Raw genomic sequence first — 27,203 nt, 5'->3', positions numbered from 1 at the left:
ATTGAACATAAGGAAAAGATCCTTAAATGTGCACGTGAAAAAAATCAACTGACATATAAAGGAATGCCAATTAAGCTCACAGGAGATCTCTCACAGGAAACTCTACAGGCAAGAAGAGAATGGAGTGACATATTCCAGATTCTAAAAGAAAAAAATTTTCGGCCTAGGATAACATATCCAGCAAAGCTTTCTTTTGTCTTTGAAAATGAAATAAAATTCTTCCACAGTCAAGAAAAACTAAAAGAATTTGCTTCTTCCAAACCTGCCCTACAAAGGATACTTCAAGATGTTCTCTTGACAGAGAAGAGGAATAGCACCTACCAAAACCAAAGGCAAATGGGAAGAACATCCCAGTAAAATGACAACAGAAGACTAAACCAATGAACAACCCATTGCTAAAATGACAGGACCAACGTAACACCCATGTATATTAAACTCTGAATGTAAATGGCTTAAGCTTAATCAAACATCATAGAGTAGTACACTTGATTAATAAACAAAACCCATCTGCTTATTTTCTGGAGGAGACACACTTCAACAAAGATTAGCGGAAACTATATCACATGGGTTTTGTTAGTTTCATCTCTTCAAAACACTTTCTTCGGATTAAATCATTCAATGACTCGTAGATCATACGGCAGCATCATTTTCTTCAAGAGGGTTCTTGATTTTCATTTCTTCAGCTACACATTAGTCATTTAATAGCATGTTATTTAACTTCTTGGTGTTGTAAATTTCTTTTTTCTTCCTGTTGTTGATTTTGTTTTGTGGCTCTTCATTTAAGGGGATGTATAGTAGCTGTGTAATGGAGACTGTCATATCTAGTAACATGTCATTTAACTTCAGGCATTGTAAATTTCTATTTGTTGATTCTGTATCATGACTTTTCATTTAAGGGGATGTACAGTAGTTGTGTAATGGAGACTGTCATATCTAGTAACATGTCATTTAACTTCATGGCATTGTAAATTTCCTCTTTTCTTTCTATTGTTGACTTTGAAACATGACTTTTCATTTAAGGGGATGTACAGTAGCTGTGAATTGGAGACTAACATTCAGATGTGAGGATGTAGTGTGGTATGCATTGCTGCTTCCAGACAAAAATAGACTTACAATGAAACTATTACCATATCTTGACAATAGGATTCTGGACTCTCTGCCATTGTCTAGGCCCGCAATGATGGACATATGACTGAGTATGAAGAACTATATGTTAGTAATGATATAGAGGAACTTGGGGGGAGGGAACTGGGGAGGGGATAAGGGAATATGAAACTGTACTATAAAATAATAATAATAAAATGTATATAAAAAGAAAGAAAGCTTTGTGAATTAAAAACGTGATCTGAAAAAGTGGCATTGCAAGTACGGTTACAAGATGAGGGGAAGAAACTACTGCAGTGGGATTCAAATGCACAGAGGAGATGAACAATATCTTTCATAGAAGTGGGCATAAATGTAAAGGCAATGGGATATTCAGGTGTGCTGTCTTAAAATTTCTTGGAAGAATCACTTACCTGTAGTTTTATTTCTTGTTCTTTTTCCTTTAACTGAATAGCGTGTTTGGCCTGAGCAATGGGAGTCTCCCACATACAATCCGACAGAAGGGAAAACAAGCGTTCAACAACCTGTTTTATTGAAGGGAAGAGAATGATGAAATCTGGGAAGAACAAGTTTAATTATTTTTAGAAAAGGATATATAATGTAATCGTGATACCAAGTCACCTGTGGAGCTTGATTATACCCGAACCCAAGAGCTACTTTTGGTGCTTATGAGCTGAACATTCTTGTTTAGGAGATCATTAATTCACCAGGAAAATGCCCTCACATTCCTTTACTGTGGACCTTTGAACCACTCAACTACATATATTTTTCTCCTCTGTAAGACCTAAATCCCTAACCTTTCTTTTGACCTTGCAAGTCCCCTATATCTCTACTTCTTTTACCCCATAACATATATCTCAAAAGCAATATCAAAAGCAAAAGTATGTTATTCAGTGATGTATTCACAGTGGAAGACTGCAATCCTCGCTTTTGAGACAATTGTGATGCAAGTATGGAAAATATCTTCTAATAACTTTAAAAATAGAAACCTGAGCCATCTGATCATCTTCAACACCTGATTCACAAGCAGGTAGCACAGCTTCAAGGACATGAAGCGCAAGGAGCCTTGTTCTTAGGTTACCAACTAGAGGAATACCTAGAGGGCAGAAAAAGACAATGTGACTTAAATTTAAATTGAAAATGAACTTTTCTCCCCAAAATTTCTGAGACTGCTAAGCATTTATGGCTGAAATGGACTTTATGTCAACTTACTTGCATAGTAATTCTGGACCCATCATGTATCAACTAATCCATATGAATATTCATTATTATGCTTCAATTTTTATGTATACACAATGGGAAAAACATGATACTATCTGTGCCAGTTACTGTTCAGTGCATTTCACAAATACTAATTCTGCTGATTCTCACAAACTCTAACTCCAGCCCTGTTTTTGTTTGTTTGTTTTGTTTTGTTTTGTTTTGTTTTGTTTTGGTAAGGCAAATGAAATTCAGAGAAGTTAACTTAACCAAAGCCAAACAGCTTGCTGGGGGTAGAACTGTTTAACATGTCTGCTAATCTAAAAAGCTCATGCTTATTAACCTTTTCAAGGCTAATCCCCTCAGAATAACCTGGTTGTCTCTGAGGGATTGGTATGGGTAATGGAGAATAAACAGTCTTTACTTTTTTAAAACTAACAAAGAGGACAGAAAACTGATATATAAATATATTCTCTAATTTATAAACACAACTGTAATAAAACCAATTGAAAACAAGTGAATATCTGGTTTTTGTTATTCTCAAAGTATGTAATATTACATAAATCCCATATCATTAAAAGAAAAACTGTTATAAATTGTACCGCTTAAGAAAAACCACTAGAGAATATTTAAAATAAAAAGATACAAAATAATGCAGATCATGAAAGTTAAATTACATTTTAACTTACTTAAAACCGATCAGACCTAATGCAAAAGTGTTCTAGCATACTTAAAACAGATTACAGATAATGGAAAAAACCTTTTAGCATACATAAAACAGATTAGAAATGGAAAAGTCCTGAAAATGTACAGTGTTGACAGCTGACAACCTTGTGACTATGCTTAATGTCACTGAACTGTGCATATTCAGAGCCACATCTTTTTTTTTTTTTTTTTTTTTTTTAATTTTATTTTAAATTCATTAATTACATTGTATTATGTGACACAGTTTCATAGGTACTGGGATTCTCCCCACCCCTCCCTAAACCCTCCCACCATGGTGGATTCCTCCACCTTGTTGCATAACCACAGTTCAAGTTCAGTTGAGATTCCCCCATTAGAGCCACATCTTAATAATCCAAGAAGTGAGGACTGAACTTGTGCCAAATAATCACACTAAACAGGGTGATAGTGTCATATTCTATATTAAATCAATTATTTTCTACAGTACTATTTTTTCTATAATAGATTTTCTGTCAATTCCGATAATTATCAATCTCTTTGGGTCAAATAAGTACTAAGAAAATAAGAAAATCCCTGAAACTAAAGTTAAATATTCAATGTTGGTTAAGTCTGACTCAATCTACATTAAAATTGAGCGCTATGTAAAATTACTCTAAAACAATAGCAGTAGATAGATACCTGAAGAACACTTCTGAGATGCTATATTTAGAAGCACTTCCGTCCACTTTGGGGAAGCCATTTTTGATTGGATTGCTTTTGAAGATACAACTCTGCGAAGAAAAACTAAAAAGTCTCCTAAATGGAGTTCGGCTGCATGCTGTTTCCTCAGAGCAGCTGAGAAATGAAAAAACAAGTTTACATCACAACCAGCAATCAGCAGGAAATAGACTTACGTAACTTACACATAGACTGCAGTAAGGACAAATCTAATTCACTTTTAGATGATCAGTTATAAATGGCTCAAGCCCCTCCTCCTTGGATGCCTATATGACAACCTTCTTTTCTTTTTTAAAGATTTATTTATTTTTATTGGAAACGCAGATATACACAGAGAAGGAGAGACAGAGAGGAAGATCTTCCATCCGATGATTCACTCCCCAAGTGAGCGCAACAGGCAGTGCTGCGCTGATCTGAAGCCAGGAACCTGGAACCTCCTCCAGGTCTCCCATGCGGGTGCAGGAACCCAAGGCATTGGGCCATTCTCAGTTGCTTTTCCCAGGCCACAAGCAGGGAGCTGGATGGGAAGTGGAGCTGCCGGGATTAGAACCGCGCCCATATGGGATCCTGGTGCGTTCAGGGCGAGGACTTAAGCAGCTAGGCCACGGCGCCAGGCCCAACAACCTTCTTTTAAAAGTCTTATGCTGTTAATAAACTTCGGCTATTGACCATCAAAAAAAAAAAAAAAAAAAAAATGATGATCACTTAACTACTAACTTTTGGAAAACCTAAAATAATATCGCAGCTACAGACAACTACCTAAGTTGCCTTGTACCTAGGTGAGTGTTATAAAGCTGGGGAAAAAAGCAGCCAATGGCTAGTGGCATTCTGGGTCTGGTTAATTCCAAATTTGTGTGAACTATACACATCAACAGTTGCCTAGTTTTTTTTTTAATTTAATATTAAATTTTGAATTTTCTGGTGCAATTCTGTATAGTCTGGAATTTCTCTCCCCCCAATTCCTACTCTCTGATTTTCCCCATATTGCCATAACAGTACATTCCTTCATAAGTCTGCTACTTAAGTGCACCCCAACATTGCTGGTACAGACAATGTCAGACAGTCCATCATCCCATTGTCTAGCTATATCCAACACTTTCATTGTGAGTTCATCTTTGATTTGGAAGTAGGGATGCATGCTGCATTGTGTCTTCACATCTGGGTATGGTAGTCTCCATTACTCCATCACTATATTTTACAAAAAAAAAAAAGTTATGTGGGGAAGGCTTGGAATGCTGGACACACCACCCCAGCCCCCTGATGGGGGAGGAAGGCAGTGGCTGCAGATTGTCCCAGGGAAGTGGCTCTGGGGACATGTTGGAGTGAAACCAGCTCAAGGCATGTTAGACGGGGAGGAATGCCTTCTGGGGGTGTTCATGGACCAGGCCACTGCATTCACATGTAGGCAAGGGTACTGGGATAGACAAAAGAGTTTAGAAGGGAGAAACTTGAAGACATGTCTTGGTCACGCCAAGAAACCACCCATATGGGACATCTGGGCTGGGCTAATAAGTAGCAATGTTCACTGTCCGCCAGCACACATGAAAGCTAGGGCTGCAGGGCATGCCTGGCTGGGCTAAGCCATAGTAACCACACACGAGTATCAGGGATGGGGTGAACCATGTCAGGTTGGATTGCAGCACCTACTAGAATGCCTGAGAACCAGTTCTGGGGGCATATTCTATCGGGGACTTGTGGGCTTGCCTCTGAGGGACTACAGAACCTGAAGGTTTGAGCAAGAGCTGAGAGTGGTGAAGGGCTGAGCCAGGCTGGACCACAGAAATTGCTTGACATTCACAGGAATTGGGACTGGGAGAATCTCAGGAAAGCAGAAAGTAGCATGGAAAACTTATTTTTATTTTACTGTACCTTGTGAGTCTCCCTAAGCTGTTCCTATAAAGACCATATTCTATATATAAACAGCGAAAAAGAATTTGCTACTGGTTTAGTGTGTCTAAAACTGATACATTAGACCTTACTTGAATCATCTATCTTCTAAGAGTCTAACTTAAAAGATTTAAGTATTTTTTTCTGAGTTTTTTGTAATATGCTCTATTTTTTTTATCTATCTGCCTCCCTGTTACTATAGAAGGATCTCTAAGAGTAGTCAATGTTTTATCATTCTGTATTCCAGGGGTATTTCCTCTATTTCATCAACTGTCAACAATAACATTAAATAGTATTTTACTTAATTTTAAATATTATTTCAATATAAATATTAATATTCACTAAACTTTTACTATGTGCCAGATACTGCTCAAAGTATTTTACATGGATTATTTAATCCTCACAATGGTCTCTGGAGGTCAGTTTCATTACAATCCTTATTAAATTGGGGCACAGAATGAATAAATAACATGCTCTCTTCCATTATCAATCTAATTCACAAAGCATTTAATGGCTCCCAGAATTTATTAATGAGATATGATAAATTCACAATATTTTTTAAATAAATGACCAATATAAGTCCTTTCTTCCTTTTCAATTATGTAAAAGATAATGTAGCAGTTCTACTATTCAAGGTCTAAGTTCTAATAAAATACAGTGTTCATTATAAAACCAACAGGAAATAGTATAGCCAACAAGAATTATGATGGCTACATATAACAGACTTCTGTTACTGACTAGAGAACAAAACAGTCTGGGAAGAAGTTGAACTCCTCTAGTTATACTCCAGTTCCTAATACAAAATCCTTATTTTGGGGGGGTATCTAGGTGAGGGCTATGGTTAGAAACAGCTTGGCAGGAACAAATACTAAGAAAACATCTATTTCAAAAGGTAACATCACCTAGAGGATATCAATCATCTAATACCTAGGTGCTAGTGCCCAGTCAAGGAGAGATTGAAGGTTGTCACAAGCTCACCCAAATTACATATAGTTGGAAAGAAAAGATGCTTATATAAGTAAAAAATCATTTCCTGTTTCTCAAGCAGTTTACATTCTCACCATATAACAATGCGGACTCAGGAAAAGCTATGCAAGTAACTGACAGAGAAAAGAGGGTTATGATACCTCTGAAATCTTTCTTTTCAATTTCTCCACTGGAGTCAGCTTTTTTCATTTCTTCTTCCCCGCATTCTTCCCCTTCTCCAAAGGAGGCCATAAGTAGTACACCAGTTTGGGACAACAAATTTTTCAACTGACTACAGAGCAAATCCAACAGCGATTGAACTACCTTGGGACTCAGTTTATCGGCATAGGTCCTATATGAAATGAGAAAGGGGTGGGAGAATGGTAAACACACAAAGGACTCATCATACTCAAATGCATGTAGTAAATTAGAAGGAAATGCAGAATATTAAAATGAGGAGAGACCAGGCCCTATACAGTTCTACCAAAATATTCTTAATACTTACCCCGTAGTAATGGCTAAAATCTGGAGCAATCTTGTACTGGCCACTTTCAAAGCTGTGCTGAGCTGGGAAACACCTGTCTTTGGCAGCAACTGCAGAGGTTGTCCTAACATGGTGTCTGTACCACATAACTGTGACAGTACATTTAGAAGACCAGTGGAGATTGCCAAAGAAACATCGACTGGTTGATAATGAACACTCAGAGCAAATACTGTAACTAAAAGGAGACGCTGTTGGGCTTCTACAAAGAAAAAGCAGAGACAAACACTTGAGAATCTTCTTTGAAGTTAAAAAAAAAACACTTAATAAAATGAATTATTTTCTAAAATATAAATAGTAAAATCGGAGGCAACTACATTTTAAAGTATTTATTCCTTACCTGCAAACTGATTTAACAGTAAATGCAAAACATACAACTACCAACTACAAGCTCAGGCCAAAATATGACCTGTATCTTCCATGTGCTGGGTCAATCACTTACCAATATGATGCTTATTTGCCTGCAAGGCTCTCTCTAGCGTGGCAGACAACTGCTGATAAATCTTATGCACAGCCACCTGGATTTCAATCTGAATATTTCGCTTAGCTGCTCTGATTCCATCCTGAATTATATAGAAAGATTTATTTTTTAAGTTAGCAGAAATAACACTGTCTGACAAAAAAGAAGCAGTAACATTTTGCCCCTAATCCATACTAGAGTCCTTTGGTGGTTTTTATTTATATTCTATATTTTAGCATATCTAGTGTGAAAGTTTTATGCTAAGTTTAATTTAAATGGCCGATACTCTTGATTGCATATAATTTCAACCTTCTTCACAAAGCGATTTTTCTCTCAAATAGGGAAGCCGTAAAGACTTTCTTCATTGACTGGAAAAAACCAGTAAAATGATTACATATAAAATGTGACTTCTTGAAATGCACCCTCCCAAATTCTAATCCCTATCACATGTCATTCAATCTGGCTGCAATGAATAATACCTAGGCAGCAAGGACTCTAAAAGGTAGTACCATGGGTTATTTAATCTTAACTGTACTACTTAAGAAACTAGACCAATGAGATACCTTACAAAGTAATATCAAAGTTTTTATATTTTAAAGTATCAATAATAAATATCAAAGAGTTTCACATCATTAAACTGACTTTGTCAAAGGACAGTAAATCTGAATAAATTCAAGTTGCCACCTACCTGATAGTGATGCAAACGGCCAGTCTCTCCTTTGGCTCCTGAGTGTCCAACAGTGCCTAAACCAAAACACCCTGCTAGAAACTGCAGTCTTACAGATGTGAGCAGTGTGGATGACTGGAAGCCTGAACTTGACCTGCTTCCTGCCAGCAAGATGCTTCCTTTTTCCTCCATTCCGGACAACAGAACAAGGATCTGGTGAAGTGCCTCTAAACGAAGCTTGAGGACATAAACACATTTTAGCCCTTTTCACTGAATTCAGAGCCAAAAATTCTGTATTCATAGAAAATAGATTATTTAGCACAAAGAAAATAGTGACATTTCCCAGGAATCTATTAGCATAAACTTTTCCTTATTTTATTAAGATATCTCTAAAAACTAAAAAGAATACTCAGAATTAAAACAGGCTACAAGGTAAAATGGAAAAAGTAATATATTTATATACAGAAGACATGATTTCAAGGCCAGACTCTTCTACCTATTGTGCAGCTATGAGAAAGTCACTCAACTTCTTTAGTCATAATTTCTTTGTGAGCAAAATGAGAACAACTGCACTTTATCCAACTTATTCACAGACCGATTGTGAAGCTCATGAGAAGAGCACTGTAAAGCTTCAAGGCTACAAGGCAGTAGTTACTACTCATTCATAATTAGGCTATATATATAATGAATACTCTTTGGCACAACTCTTACAAGAATTAATGCACACCCTGGAAGGTAGCAAATTACGGTTCAAGCAGTTGAGTCACTGCCACTCATGTGGAAGACACACATTAAGTCCCAGGTACCTATCTTCAGCCTGGTCCAGTCCTGGCTATTGTGGCACTTGAGAAATGAAAAAACAGATGGAAGGCTGACTTTCTCTCATTCATTCATTCATTCATTCATTCATTCATTTTCTGTCTGTCTCAGTGAGCCCAGGGATTAAGATGCCTGCACACTACAATGGACTACCTATTAGACTCCTGGCTCCAGCTTCTGACTCCTCTGGGAGGCAGCAGTGATAGCTCAAGTAATTGGACTTCTGCAATGACACAGAGATTTGGATGGCATACTTGCTTCTATTTTTGGCCCGGCCCATTCAGATTCCTTAGCTGAATGCTGTTGGGGAGTGAACCAGTGGGTGGAAGCTATCACTGTCTCTCTGCCTCTCTAATAAAAAGGTTTTTTTGTTTTGTTTATTTTTTTTTAATAAAAAGTTTTTAAACAAAGTCTTAGAAGTCCTTCTAAATGGTTTTCCCTGTGGGTGGGTCTCTTTAACTTGCACCTCTTTTCTAGGATGATACTACCCACCACTGTAGTTGATCAGCTTATCCATTTTGATTTTTAAAAAGAAAAATGTTTTAAATAGCTTTAGATCTACAGAAGAGCTGCAAAGATGGCACAACAGAGTTCCTGTACATCCTAGCTTCTTCTAATTAACACCTGATATAACTGTGACATATTTACCAAAACTCAGAAATTTAACAATGACTCAACATTGCTAACTAAACCACAAACTTTGTCCTTTTCTCTGTTCTAGGATCCAGTCCTATATACCTTATTGTATTGGGTTGTTATGTCTTTGCAGTCTTCATTAGTTTGTGAAAGTTTCTCAATCTTTCCTTATTTTCCATTACACTGACTGACATTTTGGTAAAGCTACTCTTCCATTATATAAAATATCCCTAGATTTTGGTTTGCCTGAGTTTTTCTTAAGCTTAGACAGGAATTAATGGATTTGAGTGAAATCACATCACATTATGTCAAGGATCCATGATATTAGTATGCCTTATTATTGATGATGCCAATCTTGATCACCAACTTAAGGTGATCAGCCACATTTCTGCAATATTAATTAGGTCACTATTTTTCCTTTCCCATACTCTGCATGTTAGAAGCAAGTCACAAGTGCAGCCAATGCTTAAGAGAAAATTAATTTGCCTCCTAACAGTAGAACCTGCAGACATTTTAAACCACAAAATCAACAAATATTTGGGAGGACAGACTTTGAAGCTATGCAACATCCTCTGGCATTCACCAATGAGTCTTAGTTGCAGCAACTATTACTGCGGAGATTTTAGGCTAAAATAGGTATACAGTTTAAACTGTATCACATGCATCCAAAATGGAAACACACTCACTCCAGCTTCTAAGAGACAGACAAGATATATTATCAATGTATCTTATTCTAAGAGGCAATTTTAAAATGCTCTTCTTCCCATTAAGATGCCCATGTCCCCTATCAAAGTGCCTGGATTTGACACTCAGCACCATCAGCCCTGAAGGACTCCCCCTGGATTCAGTTCTAGGTTCCCAGTCTCAGCTCTAGCCCAGTGTTGACCCTTGCAGACTTTTAACCAGTGGTTAAAAACTCTTCATTGGTCCCTTTGTCTTTTCAAATTATTTTTTTAATGTTTAATGAGATTTTGTCAAATTCAAACTATTGTGTTGTTTTAAGTTAAAAAAATATGTCAAAAAGCTTATTTGGGGGCAGAGCCCAGGTAAGTCTGAGCAGCGGAGCGGGTACCTTACTCTCCCAGCCACAAGCCAATGACTGTGAGAACCCATGCCATACCAGGCTGCCTGCTGGGTATCCTAGCTCCTCATCTACCGCTGCTGGGTGTGGGGAGGATCCTGGGCTTGTGGGCGGCCAGTGCACCAACTGGTGCCAGACTGCCTGCTGGCCACCCAGTGGTGAGCTCTGGGGTCTTGGGGGTATCAATTACTGCCTAAGGACATCCATGAATAAGGCCACTGTACACTTAACGACAAAGCCAAGCCACTGTACTTGCAAGTAAGCAAGGGGACTGAGACCTGGTTGTTTGGAGAGGAGAGACCTGAAGATCTTTAAGGGTCAGACTGATGTACCAGCCCACATGGGAGTCCTGGGTTGGGCTTGTTAGCATGGTACGTGGCTGAATACCACACACCAACTCACACACAAGCTATGGCTGGGGGTCTGTCTGGCAGGGCTAGATCCTAGTACCGACAGTGAGTGTCAGATTAGAGAATGGGTCAAATCAGACTGGGCCATAACAAATAGCAAGCAAGAGAACCAGGACCATGGGTGGATTCTGTGGGGGACAAGTGGGTCCAACCCTATGGAATTGCAAGTCCTGCTGGTTAGCTTGAGAGTTGGGATGGTGATGGGCTGAGCTAGGCATGGCCAAGGAATTCACTGAAGCTCACCAGTGCTGGGGCTGGCAATAAGTGGCGCAGGTCCACAGGCTACAGCACCTGCATGAGCACCCTAAAACAGGGTGTGGGGTGGGCCAGGCTGCACCAGCTCATACAAAAGCCAGGACGGATGGGGCAGGCCATGCCAAATAAGGGCCAAGCAACTGCTGACATGCGTGAGATATGGGTCTAGGAGTGGCCCAAACAGGAAAACCTGGGAAACACCCCTAGTAGGTCATAGCTCCCACTGATGAGCATGTGGTCCACACCTGGGTGTTGGGCAGGCCTGGGTGTTGAGCCATCCCACTGGTGAACATGGGGTCCAGAGTGGGGCCTTCAGTCTGGTCTGAACATGGCTGCAGTATCCATCAGCACAAGTGTGGACTGGATCTGGGGTGTTTCAGACTGGGCTAGACTCCAGCACCAACTGGGGATCGTAAGAACCAGGCTGGCGGGCCCAGCGCAATAGCATAGTGGTTAAAGTACTCACCTTAACCATGCCAGGATCCCATAAGGACGCCAGTTCTAATCCTGGTGGTCCTACTTCCCATCCAGCTCCCTGCCTGTGGCCTGGGAGTGCAGTCAAAGATGGCCCAAAGCTTTGGGACCCTGCACATGCATGGGAGATCCGGATTAAGCTCCTGGTTCCTGGCTCCTGGCTTTGGATTGGCTCAGCTCCAACCATTGCTGCCACTTGGGGAGTGAACCATTGGACGGAAGATCTTCTCTATCTCTCCTCCTCTCTGTATTTCTGACTTTCCAATAAAAATAAACAAATCTTAAAAAAAAAAAAAAAAAGAACCAGGGTGGGTGTAGATGGGTTGGGCAAAGTGTCTGTCCCTGGTGAGCCATGTGTGAGCTGTGTCTGGGTGTCAACTAGACTTGACTGGGCTGTAGCATCCAACAGTAGGAACCAGAATGGGTGAGGGCTAATCAAGAAAGGTTACTGCTCCTGCTAGGACAGGAGGTGGACTAAGTAGGACTGGCCCATGGACTAACCAGTGTGCGCAAGATCTGGCACTGGCAGAGATTCTAATGGAGGAGTTTGGGAAACTCCTGTCAGGACACAGTCTCTGCAAGTGAGCACGAGAACAAAGAAAGGGAGCAGACCAAACCAGGCCAGGTTACGGTACCCACAGGTTTACCTTTGGTACAGGTCAGGGGTGAGACAGGATGGGCCAGTTCATATCACCCACTGGCAAATCTGACAGCCAGAATGGTGTGTGGGTCATGCTGGGTCTGGCCGCAATACCAACCAATTCACATTAGGGCCAGGACTGGGCTGGGCTGGGCTAGGCTGTAGTCCTCACCAGCGTGAGCTGGAACTGGGGACAGGCCGGGCTCAGCCAGGCGACAGCACCCCTGGCAAATGCCAAGGGAGGGAGGCCGCGTCCAACCAGCATACTTGAGACCTGGGGGAGAGCAGGTGAACCCAGTAGAGGGGCTACAGGGAACTCCCCTGCTGGGCTACTATTCCCACAGGTGAGCATAAGAGCTGGGATAGGAGCAGACCAGACCGGGCAGGGCTGCAACACCTAATGGCCTGCATGTAAGCTGGATCGTGGACAAACCAGACTAGGCAGACTGTACCTATTGGTACATGCATAAGCCAGAATGGGTGTGGGTTGATTGGGCTTTGCCGCAGCAGCAGCTGGCAGATGCTGGCATGAGGGAAAAATCCTGTCGAGTTAAACTGCAGTACCACCTGGAAAGTGCAAGATCCAGGAGTGGAAGTGAACCCATTAGGGAAACAGTGGGCACCTTCCTCTTGGGCTGCCACTCTGACTGGTGAGCATGAGAACCAGGACTGGGACAGAAATGGCTAGATAGAGAGTGGCACCTGCCGGCACATGTGTGGGCTGGATAGTGGGGCTGGTTGGGTTGAACTAGGCTTCAATGCCCATTGGTACATATGAGAAATGAATGGGATGTGGGACAGACAGGACCAGTCTGCTGTACATACTGGCAAGCATGGGAACCAAGGCCACGGGTGGGCCTGGTGGGGGTTATTGCAGATTGCTCCTTCTAGACTACAACTCCCACTGGCTTGAGTGGGGGCCAAGTGTGTGGTGGGCAGGATAGGGCTGGACTGCAACACCCATTAGTTTGTGCAGAAGACAGGGCTCGAGACAACTGACCCAACAACTGCAACTAACTGTGCTTAGGCCGATCTGGGCGATGGACTGTGCCAGACTCTGTATTGCCATGCACACACAAGAATCAGGTCAGGGATCACCTCACATTAAGTTTCCTTGGGAATCCCCCCAACTTAACCATTGGGTTCAGAACTCCAGCCATGGAGAAAATTGCAGATTCCACGGTCAGACCGAGGAATGCAAGTGTCAGAGCTGGGCCTCCTCAGTGACTTAGACGGAGCAGTGGACAGCATAACCAGAAGCACACGGAGGATATGGCAGTACACTGGAGCCTGCAGAGGACACTTGATACCATAACAGAGGTCAAAGGACAGAACAAATCAATCAACCACCCCAGCAAAGAGTTGGCAGTGAACACCTGGGCAGAGACTCTAAGGTGAACTATGTCAGCCAGTGGAGTCTGGAGAGATTTCATCGTGATTGGAGTGGCAAGATCAGCAACAATACAGAACTACTGAACTACCAAAACCACTTGAGCAGGACCCTTGGAGCATGCCCCATATTGGGGACCCTGGGATGGTTGGGAGTGGCTTCTCCCCTTATCTTTCCCCTTTCCCAAGATACAGGAAGGAAAGAAGCAAATGTAAAAACAATGGTTTACCCACTTTCCTCTAGCCCTTGACCCTTCACACCCTAATCAAATACGTAAAAATTTTCAAAAATAAAATTTATGCAACAAGAAAACAAAAGCTTAGTTGGATGAAAGGACAGGCCAGCAATAAAAGAAAGGGAGTTTTTCCCACCACTGTACATTCAGAAATTCAATTTCAAGTTTCTCACAAACAGTGAACATCAAAGACTTACTTCTGCCCTTAACTGCTGCTGTTCCATTGCAATGATGGATGCCTGGGGACTTGTGGACATACTTTCCTCTGGCTCTTTAAAACCTGGGGCATTCCCCACATCTCCACTCACAAAGCTTATGACATTTTCAATCAAAGAATGAACTCCCAAAGACTTGGTAAGATCAAAATCAGATTCAAAGGAGTAAGAAGAGTTACACAACCAGTCTCTGTTGTATTTCAGGCGTGCCCAAGAGTCGCTCAGGGATTCCAACTGACTGTGCATAGGACCTATACACAAACAGAATAAACATGCATCAGTGGCAAGAAAGTAGAGCATATATTCTGAAATCATATGAGAGCTGAGTGCCGCTACCACACCGACTGGTGAGAAATGGATACTCATGTTTGAATACATACATGCATTAAATGAATCTGAGCAAAATGCTTTGGTAAAACAAACAAAAATCAGAGCAATGAAAGAAAATAAAGGGAAAGGCCTGATTGATGTATCAGTAATTCTGTAAGCGCTTTAGCAACACACTGCCACAAGAAAAAAAAAAGGCAGAAGCTGCTCTCAAAATGCTAAGCTTAAAATGCTCTGCAATATTAAACCAAACCACCATTGACAGATTAAAATGGACTAAGCACTTGGGATACTACTGGTAGGACCTACTGAAAACAAAAGGATTTCATCTGATTTAACATTACCATTGAAGGAACTAAGTTAAGACTATGCAAAGTGCCTACATATCTGCAATGAAACACTATCAAAAATGAATATAGAAGGGCAAGTAAACTTGGACAAACAGGAGATATAAATTACCCTTTGGGTTTCATTACTATAAGGGACAACTCAATGACTTTTTCATGTGCATACTTAAGGCATGTTGTGAAACTCTTATGTAAAGGAAGCAAAGTTTCACAAACAAGAATAAGTGAGATTTACTGACAAATGATACATAAAATCACTATGTGGCATCCACATAGCCATTAAATGGGCTTCTAGTTGTGCCAGTGGGTATTTTTTAAGCTAAAATTTTCATGTTACACAGCAAAATGTTAACATGTTTAAACATAAGAGCAATTGTCCAAGTCATATTAAATACAGATACGCCCAGTCCTTGCATAATTCTGTCTTTAATTGAACTCAAGCACACAAAATCTGTTAATTATAATCCTTGGTTGAATAATACTTGCTCTCATTAATCTACCCATGGTCCATTTTTGTATTTACACATATATAATACATGTAAACATAGCAGACAATAACTTGAATTCATCTGCTGGTTTTACTTCCAAACCACCTCTTTCTGCATCCTTCTGCCTATGGTTTCATTATCCCAGAATCTGGGTTTATCATTCCACTGTTCTCACAGATATTAAATATTGTTCTATATGTATTCCTAATGGAATAATGCTTAGCATTAGCTGTTTTCGATTTGCTAAACAGCATCATTTAAGTCATGTTTTAAATATACTCTTCCTATTCAATATAATATTAATGTTTATCCACACAATAATGTGTAGGCACAGTTCATTTATTCGACTGTTATATAATAACTTATCATATGAATACACTAAATAAATAACATAAAAAACTGTATTTGTTATACAACCCAATGGAAGTCTTTAGGAAAACAATGTCTTCATTGTGCACATAGAGAAACTAACATAATATTATGTATTTCATTTTTAAACTACTACTTTGGTGTTGCTTAAACCCTGGGATTTTGAAACGAAGAATCATCACAGGCAGCTCATATTAGTAAGTAACTATAAAGTAAATTATATGCATCTTAGTAAGTTAATTTAGAATGATAAAGAATATATAGTTTATCTGCCTTCTACAGTTTAGCAAGAATTATTCAGAACAAAAAAGTTTAACTTTCAGTTTTATTGAATTGAAAAATACAAACCAACCTGAAAATTTCCCACAACACCATTACTGAGTATTCTCTTGTAATATGGAAAAGAATAATTAAAAAATAAAAAGTTACAGGTAAATAATGCATTAAAGTTAAAACTTAAATAATAAGGCAGAGGCTAATATTTTTAATAAGAATTTTTAAAAGGAATGTGGCTGTATCCCAATAAAACTCAACATACAAAATAAGTAGCAGGCAAGACAACCTACTAGCTGTATTTTCCAATTTCTAATTTTAGCGATGGGATTTTCCTACAGGTATCACCCAAATAAAATTTTAAGACATTTTATTTATTTGAAAAGCAGAGTTAACAGAGACAGAGGGAAACACATAAAGATCTTCCATCTGCTGGCTCACTCCCTAAATGGCCACAAAGGCTACAACTAGGCCCTGGAGCCCAGGATTCCATCCAGGTCTCCATGCAAGTGGCAGAGGAATAAACACTGTCCTCTAAGTAAAGTTCTTATGAAAAAGATATAAGAACGAACAGGGTTAGGGTATTTAACATAGCAGTGAGAGTCTCTGCTCCAACTACAGCTTCTTGCTAAAGTACATCCTGGGAAGCAATAGGTAATGACTCAAATGGCTGGGTATCCACCACTCATGTAGGAGACCTGTATTGGGTTCCCATCTCCTGGCCTTAGCCAGGATCAGCTCCAGCCCCAGCAACTGAAGATATTTTAATTAATTAATTAATTAACAGGAAATCTCTATCTTAACTGTTCCAGTTCCCTGCCTTCAAACAATTATAACTAATTTTTTTTCCTTAAAATAAAATAATAACGGGCCAGGTACAGTGGCCTAGTGGCTAAAGTAAGTCCTTGCCTTGCACGCACTGGGAGCCCATGTTAGTGCAGTTCATGCCCTGGCAGCCCCACCACCCTTCCAGTTCCCTGCTTGTGGCCTGGGAAAGCAGTCGAGGACAGCCCAAAGCCTTGGGACCCTGTATCCACATGGGAGACCCGGAAGAGGCTCCGGGCTCCTGGCTTCAGATTGGCTCAGTTCCAGCCACTGTGGCCACTTGGGGAGTGAATCATCAGATGGAAGATTTTCCTCTCTGTATCTCCTTCTCTATATACTTTCCAATAAAAATAAATAAATAAATAAATCTTGTTTTAAAAAACCGTGAAAGCAATATATGCAAGCATTTGGACAGATGAATAATTTGCAACAAAATATTTAGTTTAATATCAAAAACACTTGAAGCATGAAATTTTATGTAGAAATGGAAGATGAAAACTTTAATTCAAAAAATAATAGTAATTTTGGGGAGCAGGAAGCTATGGTTTGCTATTATTTTATTGCAATGTATAATCTGTTGTATCTAAAAAGTATATAAAAAAGACTTTTTCACAGTAACTGAGACTAAGCCCAATTCTCATTTTATATGAATTCAGTTACCTACTACGTAAAGAAAATATAAAGTCCAACAAGAAACTTTTGAGACTGTTTACTTGTCCTTATAACTCTACTTCTTAAATGGAATATTCAAAATGAACATGGCAGAGCTGCAATACATACTTTATAAATCATAAAATATGTAGGCAAGCTAAAAGGGAAAAAAATTAAACATGCCATCATGTACTTGCTTGAAGCTCTTCTTTTTTCTGGGGCTCAACTGGCCAAAAAGGAGTAAATACACTACCACACAAGAATCAGAAGACAAAAGGAGAAATTTGATACAGAAGTCAATATTTACATTTCTTTTTCCAATATCTAATTTGAAATGCATAGATAAACAGCATTTCACCCATGTAGGTACATACATGTTGACAAATGTTTACAGTATAATGCTAGCAATAAAACCCTAACATGATATAAAGATCTGGTATGGGGGAGGGATAAAGTCATATTTTTACTATTTAGATTCCTTATGTTGCTTCTTCAATTAATGCTTTAATATTTCACCATTTTTCACCACTCTACCTTCAACTTCAAAAACAAATTTAAATCGGGAACAGCGCGTGGCCTAGTGGCTAAGGTCCTCGCCTTGAATGCGCTGGGATCCCATATGGGCGCCGGTTCTAATCCCGGCAACTCCACTTCCCATCCAGCTCCCTGCTTGTGGCCTGGGAAAGCAGTCAAGGACGGCCCAATGCATTGGGACCCTGCACCCGCGTGGGAGACCCGGAAGAGGTTCCAGGTTCCCAGCTTCGGATCAGCATGCATCAGCCGTTGCGGTCACTTGGGGAGTGAATCATTGGACGGAAGATCTTCCTCTGTCTCTCCTCCTCTCTGTATATCTGACTTTGAGATTAAAAAAAATTAAATCTTAAAAAAAAAGAAATTTAAATGAAGAATTTGCAGAAATACTATCATTCTGTTAAAAAAAATCAACTCCATCCTGCATAATCACAAAAAATATTTTAAGTATTCATCAAAATACTAACATTTTGATGGGTTTTGTCAAGAATTTTAACAGTATGTCATGAAAACCAAATGAGTTCATATTTGTGAAGTGCTCAGAACCACAAATGGCATATGAATTCAGTCTGTGTTTAATAAATGTAAATTTCACATTGCCTCTGAGGTATTAAGCATGAGAAATACTTTTTCACTTGTTTCTTTTAAAAGTAATTGGCGGGCTCAGCAGTGTGGCCTAGTGGCTAAGGTCCTTGCCTTGATCCCATATGGCCGCTGGTTCTAATCCCGGCAGCTCCACTTCCTCTCTATCTCTCCTCCTCTCAGTATATCTGACTTTGTAATATAAAATAAATCTTTAAAAAAAAAAGTAATTGGCAAAAAAAAAGGTAATTGGTGATATATTTTTGATTTTAGAATTTTTTTTTTTGGTGTCTCCAAAAAACTGTGCAAAGTGGCTATACTAAATGGAAGCACTCACAGGACTCTGTCCTTTCCCACCAATTTGCTTTCTTGGACCAGGGGCTAGGATTGGCTACGCATCAACTGGAGCAGGAGGGAGAGGAGCAATAATGGTTCAACAGCATACACCTTAGTGTTTTCAAAGCCAAACCCTGAGACTGCAGACAATACTAGACTTAAAAATTGTCTTCTCGGGCCCGGTGGCGTGGCCTAGCTGCTAAAGTCCTCACCTTGAAAGCCCCGGGATCCCATATGGGCGCCGGTTCTAATCCCGGCAGCTCCACTTCCCATCCAGCTCCCTGCTTGTGGCCTGGGAAAGCAGTCGAGGACGGCCCAAAACTTTGGGACACTGCACCCACGTGGGAGACCCGGAAGAGGTTCCAGGTTCCCGGTTTCGGATTGGCACGCACTGGCCCGTTGCGGCTCACTTAGGGAGTGAATCATTGGACAGAAGATCTTCCTCTCTGTCTCTCCTCCTCTGTGTATATCTGGCTGTAATAAAATGAATGAATCTTTAAAAAAAAAAAAAAAAGAGGTTGTCATGATCCTGTTAACTTTAAAAAAAAAATTGTCTTCTCTCTCCTATTCTTTTATCAGGTGTTTTGTAATTTACGACCACTCAAAGTAATAAATACAAAAGTTAATGAGGGTGACTTGTTACATTTCCTCTTCAAAATTTTGACAAGAGTGAAAAAACACACAGAATGCTCACTTGGCCAGACATTTGCTTGTCCTTCATGGCTCAAGTCAGATCAGAACACCCGATGGCTTCCATAGCACCAGACAATTCTTATACTTGGCAGATTTGTCTGCCTAACTGAAGAGACATATTTCATGGCACCAGCTACAAACTGACACCAAATAAAGGGGGGGGCAGGAAGGTATGATTTATTTTATCACCATTTAAAAGAAAACAGTACACTTTGGTCAAAGACAATCACTAAATATACAAGTTATTTTAAACTTTCTGTCACAATAAAATACCCAAAAGTATTTTAAAAGTTGATTTCTTTTGAAGAAAGATATTCATTGCAGGGGCAGTTGTTTGGTGCAGCAGTTAAACTCACACTGGGATGCCTATCGTTCATACTGGAGTGCCTGGGTTAGAGTCCCAGGTTTACCCTCCATTTCAGCTTCCTGTTAATGCACTCTGGGAGGCATCAGATCACAGTTCATTTATCTGACAGCCTAACACCCATGTGGAAAACCCCAACTGAGCCGCCAGTTCCTGGCTTCTGACTGGCTCAGCCCTAGCTGTTGGGAACATTGAGGAAATGAACTGGCAGGTTGAGATCTTTTCTCTGGTCTCTCTTTGTCTCTAAAGTAACACATTAAAAAAAATTTCTTGAAGAAAATGATGCTACTGTATGATCTACAAGTCACATGTTATTTAACTTCATGGTGTTTTGCTTTTTTTTCCCCCCTCCTGTTGTTGATTTTGTTTTGTGGCTTTTAATTTAAGGGATTGTATAGTAGCTGTATAATGGAGACTATCAGATCCAGATGTGAGGATACAATGCAGTATGCATCTCTACTTACAAAGATGGACTCCCAATTAAACTGTTTACTATATCTTCACAATAGGATGCTGGACTCTCTGTCATTGTCCATGCCCGCAATGATGGACATATGACTGTTGATGAAGAACTATGCTATAGTAATGATATAGGGGAACTCAGTGAGGGGGAAGGAATTGGGGAGGGGATGTGGGAAATCCCAGGACCTTTGGAACTATATCATAAAATGATAATAATAAAAAGAAGTAAAAAAAAAAACTTAAGACACTGAGTATAATAAAAATAAATGTTATTAAGTGTACTTTTTTTTAAACAAAATCAAGGACTCAAGAGATTCAGAAGTGACTATTTAGACTACTCTTACTAACATAATAATTTTTAACTTTGCAATTACTTGTCCTAGAAAAAATGATAGGTAAATATTTTCTTGGGAACACTAAAATGAAATGATTACTGGAATAAATTGTGACATTATGAAAGCTTATTTAACTAATGTGCTTTCCTATTTTTTTCTTCTTTAAAAAAATGAATTTTATCAGGAATGCAGATTGACAGAGAGGAGAGACAGAAAGATCTTTCATCTGCTGGTACACTCTCCAAATGACCGCAATGGCCAGAGCAGAGCCAATTTGACACCAGGAGCCAGGAGCATCCTCCAGGTCTCCCACATGGGTATAGGATCCCAAGGACTTGGACCATCCTCTGCTGACTTCCCTGGTCACAAACAGAAAGATGAATGGGAAGTGGAGCATCTGTGACATGAACTGGTGCCTATACAGGATGCTGGTGTTGCTGAGTGGAGGATGAGCCTGTTGAGCCATAGTGCCAGCCCTCTATTCTAATTTCTATAATAAGGAATTAAAAAATTAGAAAAAGAAGTTTTTCCCATGGGATCCAAAAGCTGCCCTTTGCTTTAAGTAAATTCCAGTAAGTTCACAGGCGCAGTTACTACCTTGAGCTCTTTGGAAGAAACCATTTATTCATAAACAAAACTTGGATTAATGCCTGAATTCATTTATATTTATTCAGATCCAAAACTACACGAAATTTACCAGTAGTTGAAGGACGTTTACAAAGTATGAACAGGTAACAACACTAGGACAACTATTCTAAAATGTCATATTCATTCCTCCTAAGCAATGCACATTCAGGTTATAGGTTAATCTTAATGCAAAAATAAAGATGTCACTTTAATCCCAAAGATGATACTTTGCTACATGATGACATGGTTAGCAGAGACTAACTTTCAAATTTATATTTCTATATTGATGATAAATATTTGACAGAAAAAACTATACCAACAGAGTTATAAGTATAAATATTATTGTTACGACACTTTCATTAACCTATAGACAGGCCAGGTCTCATATTACTCAGTAAGTCTGGTGTCATTTTCTCTCTGGCACCAAATCAAAGTCACTTATTAAATAGCAGGAAACTTTTGTCAACAACATTCACCTAAGCCAAATAAAAAAGTAGGAAGAGTAGATCTTACCAAAAGTTCAACTTTTAAGTCAAGCAAACTGCTAATTTTTGAAAAAGTATGAAGTAATAAAATGCATTAGATCAAATACCATTTAATGTCTTTGATATCACAAATATCTCAGCCTGTTTTTAGAAAGATTGCTCAGTAAGAAACACCAGTTTCTGTTACTTATAATAGTTCAGTAAAATTATCCTGTCTTCTAAATATAATTAAACGATAAAATATTACCAAATTTTATTCTGTAGAAGTGACAAATTTCTGAGTTGCACACACACACACACACACACACACACACACACACACGTTATGTTTCAGACTTCATTAGTCTTCTCTCATCTCTCCATTATTTCCTAACACAGAGAAATCTAACATTATGCTATGGAACATACCAAGAGAAAGGTTTTATTCTGAAATGAAAAAATATTTAGTATCATAGGAAGAACATCTTTCAAATTTCTCAAGAAAAGCACTACGTGGCAATTTTTAATATTTTCACAACCATAGCAAAATTTTAAATAAAAGTGCCTGTTAACAGAGAATAATACTTAAAGAAGTTTTTACTAGTCCTCCAAATTTATCACCTAAAACTATTCTGCTCCTCTATTTGTACATAAGTCTTTGAGTTAACATCTCTGCATGTACTATTGAATAAAATCAAGCTTCTAACAAATGACCTTTAATTTTTTATGGCATTCCAAAAGTTGTCCTCCATGGAAAATTTTTTTCAAAAATAATCTCTTAAATGCTTTAAGAAGCCAAGAGGAGTGGGAAACAAAAACTTTCATGTAAACATAAACTGTGTATCCATGCATGGGAGATGAGCACAGTAAAGAAAAGTTCTCCCCCATGGTGCCATTTATAGTAATTCCGTCAGGAGCTAAAACATGGAAAAATTATGTACACTACACTTCTTCCCATTGTTTCTGGAATTCCAAAAAACCTTTAAAATGTTAAAACATATGACAAATGAGAAACAAAACTGATTACTAATTCCTCCTTTACTTGCAAAATTTTAAACAGCACATATTTTAAAGAATGGTCTCATTTTTAACTCTGGTGACAACATTACTTTTGGAAGTACATTTCAATGACAATACACTAAAAATTTTAAAACTCCTCATTTAATGAGATATTTAATATCTTCTTGATATTTACCTCTCTTTCTGTGAGACGATGCCAAATCCAAATCAACATTCCGTCTGCCACTCTATTAAAAGTAGAAAACATTCAGTGGTGAAAAGTATTTTAAAATTTAATAGAATATTAGAATAAAAGTAATCTATGCGACTATAGCAACGTCCTACTAATTCACCAGCTCACGCAGACTAACAACCAAAAAGTCTTTTCAAAATCTCTCTCACATTTGTTAAAAGAAGCCTAAGCAAGGGAACTCTGAGATACTCCCTAGCAAGTCAAGGTACACATTAACAATGTCAAGTATCTGAAAGTTTTCTTTCTTGTTACCTTTTCTGGAATCTTTACTATACAGACACAATATGATCTCCTTATCACATTAAGTACCAATTTTTCAATTCCGTGACACATTTATTGCAAAGCTACCACAGTCATTGCAAGTGTCCTAGATATAGGATCATGATGGGGCATAATGGGCTTCATATTCAAGAGATGCCTCAAGTTCCTGCATCAAACTCTGATTTCCTCAAATTGCTACTCCTTCCCTTAGATGCACTTTCCTTTCTTTTTAGAACTTCCACTAATTTTGCCTAGGTGTTTATAATAAGGTCATCTGATAAATCTACAGTATCAGAAAAGGAACACACTTGTTCTGATAGAATTTTCAAGGAATTTCAAAGTGTTTTTTATACCTGTTAAAAATCTCAAATTGTCAAAAATTCACTCAGCTTAATAACACACTAAAAGCTTACAGGAAGAAATAAGCATATTTCTGTGTGGATCTATGGTCAGTGGGTAGAAAGGTGCACTGTAGACAGTCATCTACTCTGCCCATATATACAACCAAGCAGGCACGTAGGACTGACACTATGGTCTAAGAAACTTTAACTGTACTCTGTCACACAACTTAGAAATTTAGAAATTTGGCTAAGAACAAAGAATGTGGAAGTGATCAAATAGATCCATGTGGGAAATGTAATTGTAGAACATCTTTGCCTAGTCACACATGGAAGACACATACACCCACAATGCAAGTAATCTGCCTACCCATACATTAACAGAAATAAGTATATTCTCAGGCTACGTGGTCCTGGATAAGACATCAAACGGTCACCACATTAGTTACCAAAAGTATCACTGTGTCATGCAATAAAACATTTTCCACACATGGTACCTTTACTATGAAGGCTGAAGGAAGAAATTTATTTTAGGTCAGAATTTTATGAAAAATTTTTATGCTTCTCATGAACCATGTTATGTTTTAAACACTGTAAATTGTGTAACTCAATCATATGCTTTTCCTGGTTGGTGGCCCATTTCTAGCAGAGCACCACAGAGTATGTGCTGAAATGTGTAAATCTTAAACAAAACTTTATTTTCCCCCTTTTTCACGTCCTTAATTCACCTAATATATCTTTCTGTAAACGTTTTTGTATGATAATTCAAATCCTTTGAAAAAAGAGGTGTCAAGCACATAGACTGAAGTATGCAGTAAGAAAAGTCAATAAGGATGACAATGGCTAATCAGACAGTTGAATTCAGTTTGGTATTCTCTATTAAGAGAGAAGTAGATAATATAACATTTTATTAACATACTAAAGAGTTGGCAGTAAAATGGTTAATCTCACTCATCGGTTAAAAACAAAAAGAAACACCTCATTCACTAACAATTTAATGGAGGCACTGCTGGATATCAAAATCAGAATGGTAATCTTAAGCAACCCAGACAAAATAGGAGGAATTTTCAGCTCAAAGAACCCCAGCTGCTCATACTGCTATTTCTCTTCTTCTACTGCAGGGCTCTCCCAAGCAGAAGGATGCACCTTTAGCCTAGATCTTCCTTCATCCGCAATGGAATCTGCTCTCCTAATATTTGTATTTCGTGACCCTACTTTTTTTTTTAACTATTCCACACAAAAAGATGATCAGGAATTAATCTTTTTAAAATGCATTTATTCTTGGTCAAATTTTATAAACATTAAACAACCAAAAAAACCTTAAATGAACAATCTAAGCAATTAAACCTAGGTTGAACTCTCTTCTTGGTTGATCTTTCCTTCATTTGCAATATTCAAAATGCTTTTAATTGTATTGCTGAATTTGTTCTTCATAGCAACACAGTTGAGGCAAGTATAACAGATGGCATTACTTCCCATTTCAAAGACCAAGAAACAAGGACTCAGAAAGATTAAATGTTTTGCCCAAATCAAAGACCACAGTGAGTTTTCAGCCTATTCTAAATCAGCTTTCATAGCTCTTAAAAAGTGGCTGCTCTCGGATCTGTATATAAACTAAAATTGAAATGTCAATGAGCTAATCACAGGATGTGGTTAAGAACTTGCATTTTTTTTTTTTACATACTGGTTACTCAAAACCATGTCAATTCCATAATGTTGTAAATTGTTGTTGATGTTATGTTGGGGCTCTTAATTGACTGAGATGATATCCTGCTAGCTCTACCTTCAGACCAGAAATGGTCTCCCCAAGAAACTGTTCAATTCATCTGGACAATAAGATGCGGGACTCTATGCTTGGTATATGTTTGCAAAGAAAGAATCTTGATTGAATTTGACCTGTAATACTGCAACAAGGTGGAAGAATCCACCATGGGGGAAGGGCATGGGGAGAGGTTGGAGAATTCCCAGAGCCTATGAAACTGTCACATAATGCAATATAATTAATAAAAAAAATCAATTAAAAAAGTGGCTGCTCTAACTATACACATCTTGGTACTCTGTTTTCATTTCCATTGAAATGAATTATCAACCACTTATAATATGTAAAGCACAGTGAAGAAAACACCAGGAACATTTTGAAAAAAGCACAAAAAATAGGAAACTTTTTTGTAAGGACATACTAATAATACATAAGTACATCCAACAGAGATAAACTATTAAACGTCTATTAGAGGTCCTAACAAATTACATGGTGAGCCACCATGAACCAAAAATAGACAAGCTTCCCAGAAATGAAATTTTATTTAGTCATTAGGGCAGAAACAGGACATTTGTAAGGATGCTGAAAAGAACACTGTGAAGCAGAAGCTCAAGTGCTATGTTGGGGTCTGGCAGATAAACTGCCATGGTAAGAATGTTGATTTCTGCAGGAAAAAATCAACTGCAAAAGCAGAAAGATGCTATTTACCAGATCTTTAATGTCTGAGTAGGCAACCCAGAGTTACTGATGGTTTACTGAGTAGGAAGACAGCAGATGTTTTGCTGTTGTTCCTATTGATGGTGGTACTAACTATGTTGAAAGTTCTAACTATGGGAGCAATACCAAAGGAAACTTGAGACAGTAAGCAGATTCATCTGAAAACTTCTAGTCCAGGAAAAATTAATAAGGGCCTGAACCAAAGAATGGAAAATACTGAATAGACAGAAATTCTGCAAAGAGGGTGGGCAATTAGCCTAGCTGCTAAGACTCCCACATCCCATATCGAAGTGCCTAGGTTTGATATCCATATTCTGGCTCCTGATTCCAGCTTCCTGCTAGTGCAGACTCTGGGAGGAAGCAGTGTCACTTCATATAATTAGGCTCCTGCCACTAACATAGAAGACATGGACAGCATGTCCAGTTCCTGGCTTTGATCTGGCCAAATCCCAGCAATTGCAGATGTTCGAGGAATAAATCAGCGGATGCATGAGCTCTCTGTATATATACCTTTCTCTGGGTATCCATCTCTATGTGTCTTAATTTTGAAAAAAAAAAAAAGACTATTTGTAAATTCAAAAAGATTCTTCCTGTTTACCACATTCCAAGTACTAATGTAGGTGCTTGTGAGAGATCAGTGAAAAAAGTACCAAAAACAACTGATATCCTCAAGGAGTTTATATGTTACTGTAAGATCAAAAGAAAATAACTGATATAGTAAGTAAATTACATGATAAACGCTTTGTAAACTAAGGCAAGGGGAAATGTGCAGGTTGTGGAAGGGAAGAAAAGACTGTCATCTTATTATTTTTATTCATTTG

The 27,203-nt window shown here is 38.7% G+C and overlaps 1 protein-coding gene across 12 annotated transcripts in view; it reads right to left on the bottom strand.

Annotated features, from left to right (window-relative positions):
* HERC1 (HECT and RLD domain containing E3 ubiquitin protein ligase family member 1) overlaps window positions 1-27,203 on the bottom strand; it is a 206,775-nt gene that overhangs the window by 86,463 nt on the left and 93,109 nt on the right. For all 12 annotated transcript variants that reach the window (XM_058665701.1, XM_058665710.1, XM_058665706.1 and 9 more), the window contains 9 exons: window positions 23,251-23,302; window positions 14,364-14,632; window positions 8,248-8,463; window positions 7,542-7,662; window positions 7,064-7,301; window positions 6,720-6,910; window positions 3,667-3,822; window positions 2,094-2,200; window positions 1,518-1,628 (listed from right to left, as the gene is read on the bottom strand). In XM_058665701.1, the coding sequence (XP_058521684.1) occupies window positions 1,518-1,628; window positions 2,094-2,200; window positions 3,667-3,822; window positions 6,720-6,910; window positions 7,064-7,301; window positions 7,542-7,662; window positions 8,248-8,463; window positions 14,364-14,632; window positions 23,251-23,302 (1,461 nt within the window). The remainder of the gene's footprint in view (window positions 1-1,517; window positions 1,629-2,093; window positions 2,201-3,666; window positions 3,823-6,719; window positions 6,911-7,063; window positions 7,302-7,541; window positions 7,663-8,247; window positions 8,464-14,363; window positions 14,633-23,250; window positions 23,303-27,203) is intronic.

The sequence above is a fragment of the Ochotona princeps genome, chromosome 6 (genome assembly GCF_030435755.1).
Source record: "Ochotona princeps isolate mOchPri1 chromosome 6, mOchPri1.hap1, whole genome shotgun sequence".
Classification (NCBI taxonomy): domain Eukaryota; kingdom Metazoa; phylum Chordata; class Mammalia; order Lagomorpha; family Ochotonidae; genus Ochotona; species Ochotona princeps.
This window is presented reverse-complemented; position numbering and strand designations above follow the sequence as displayed.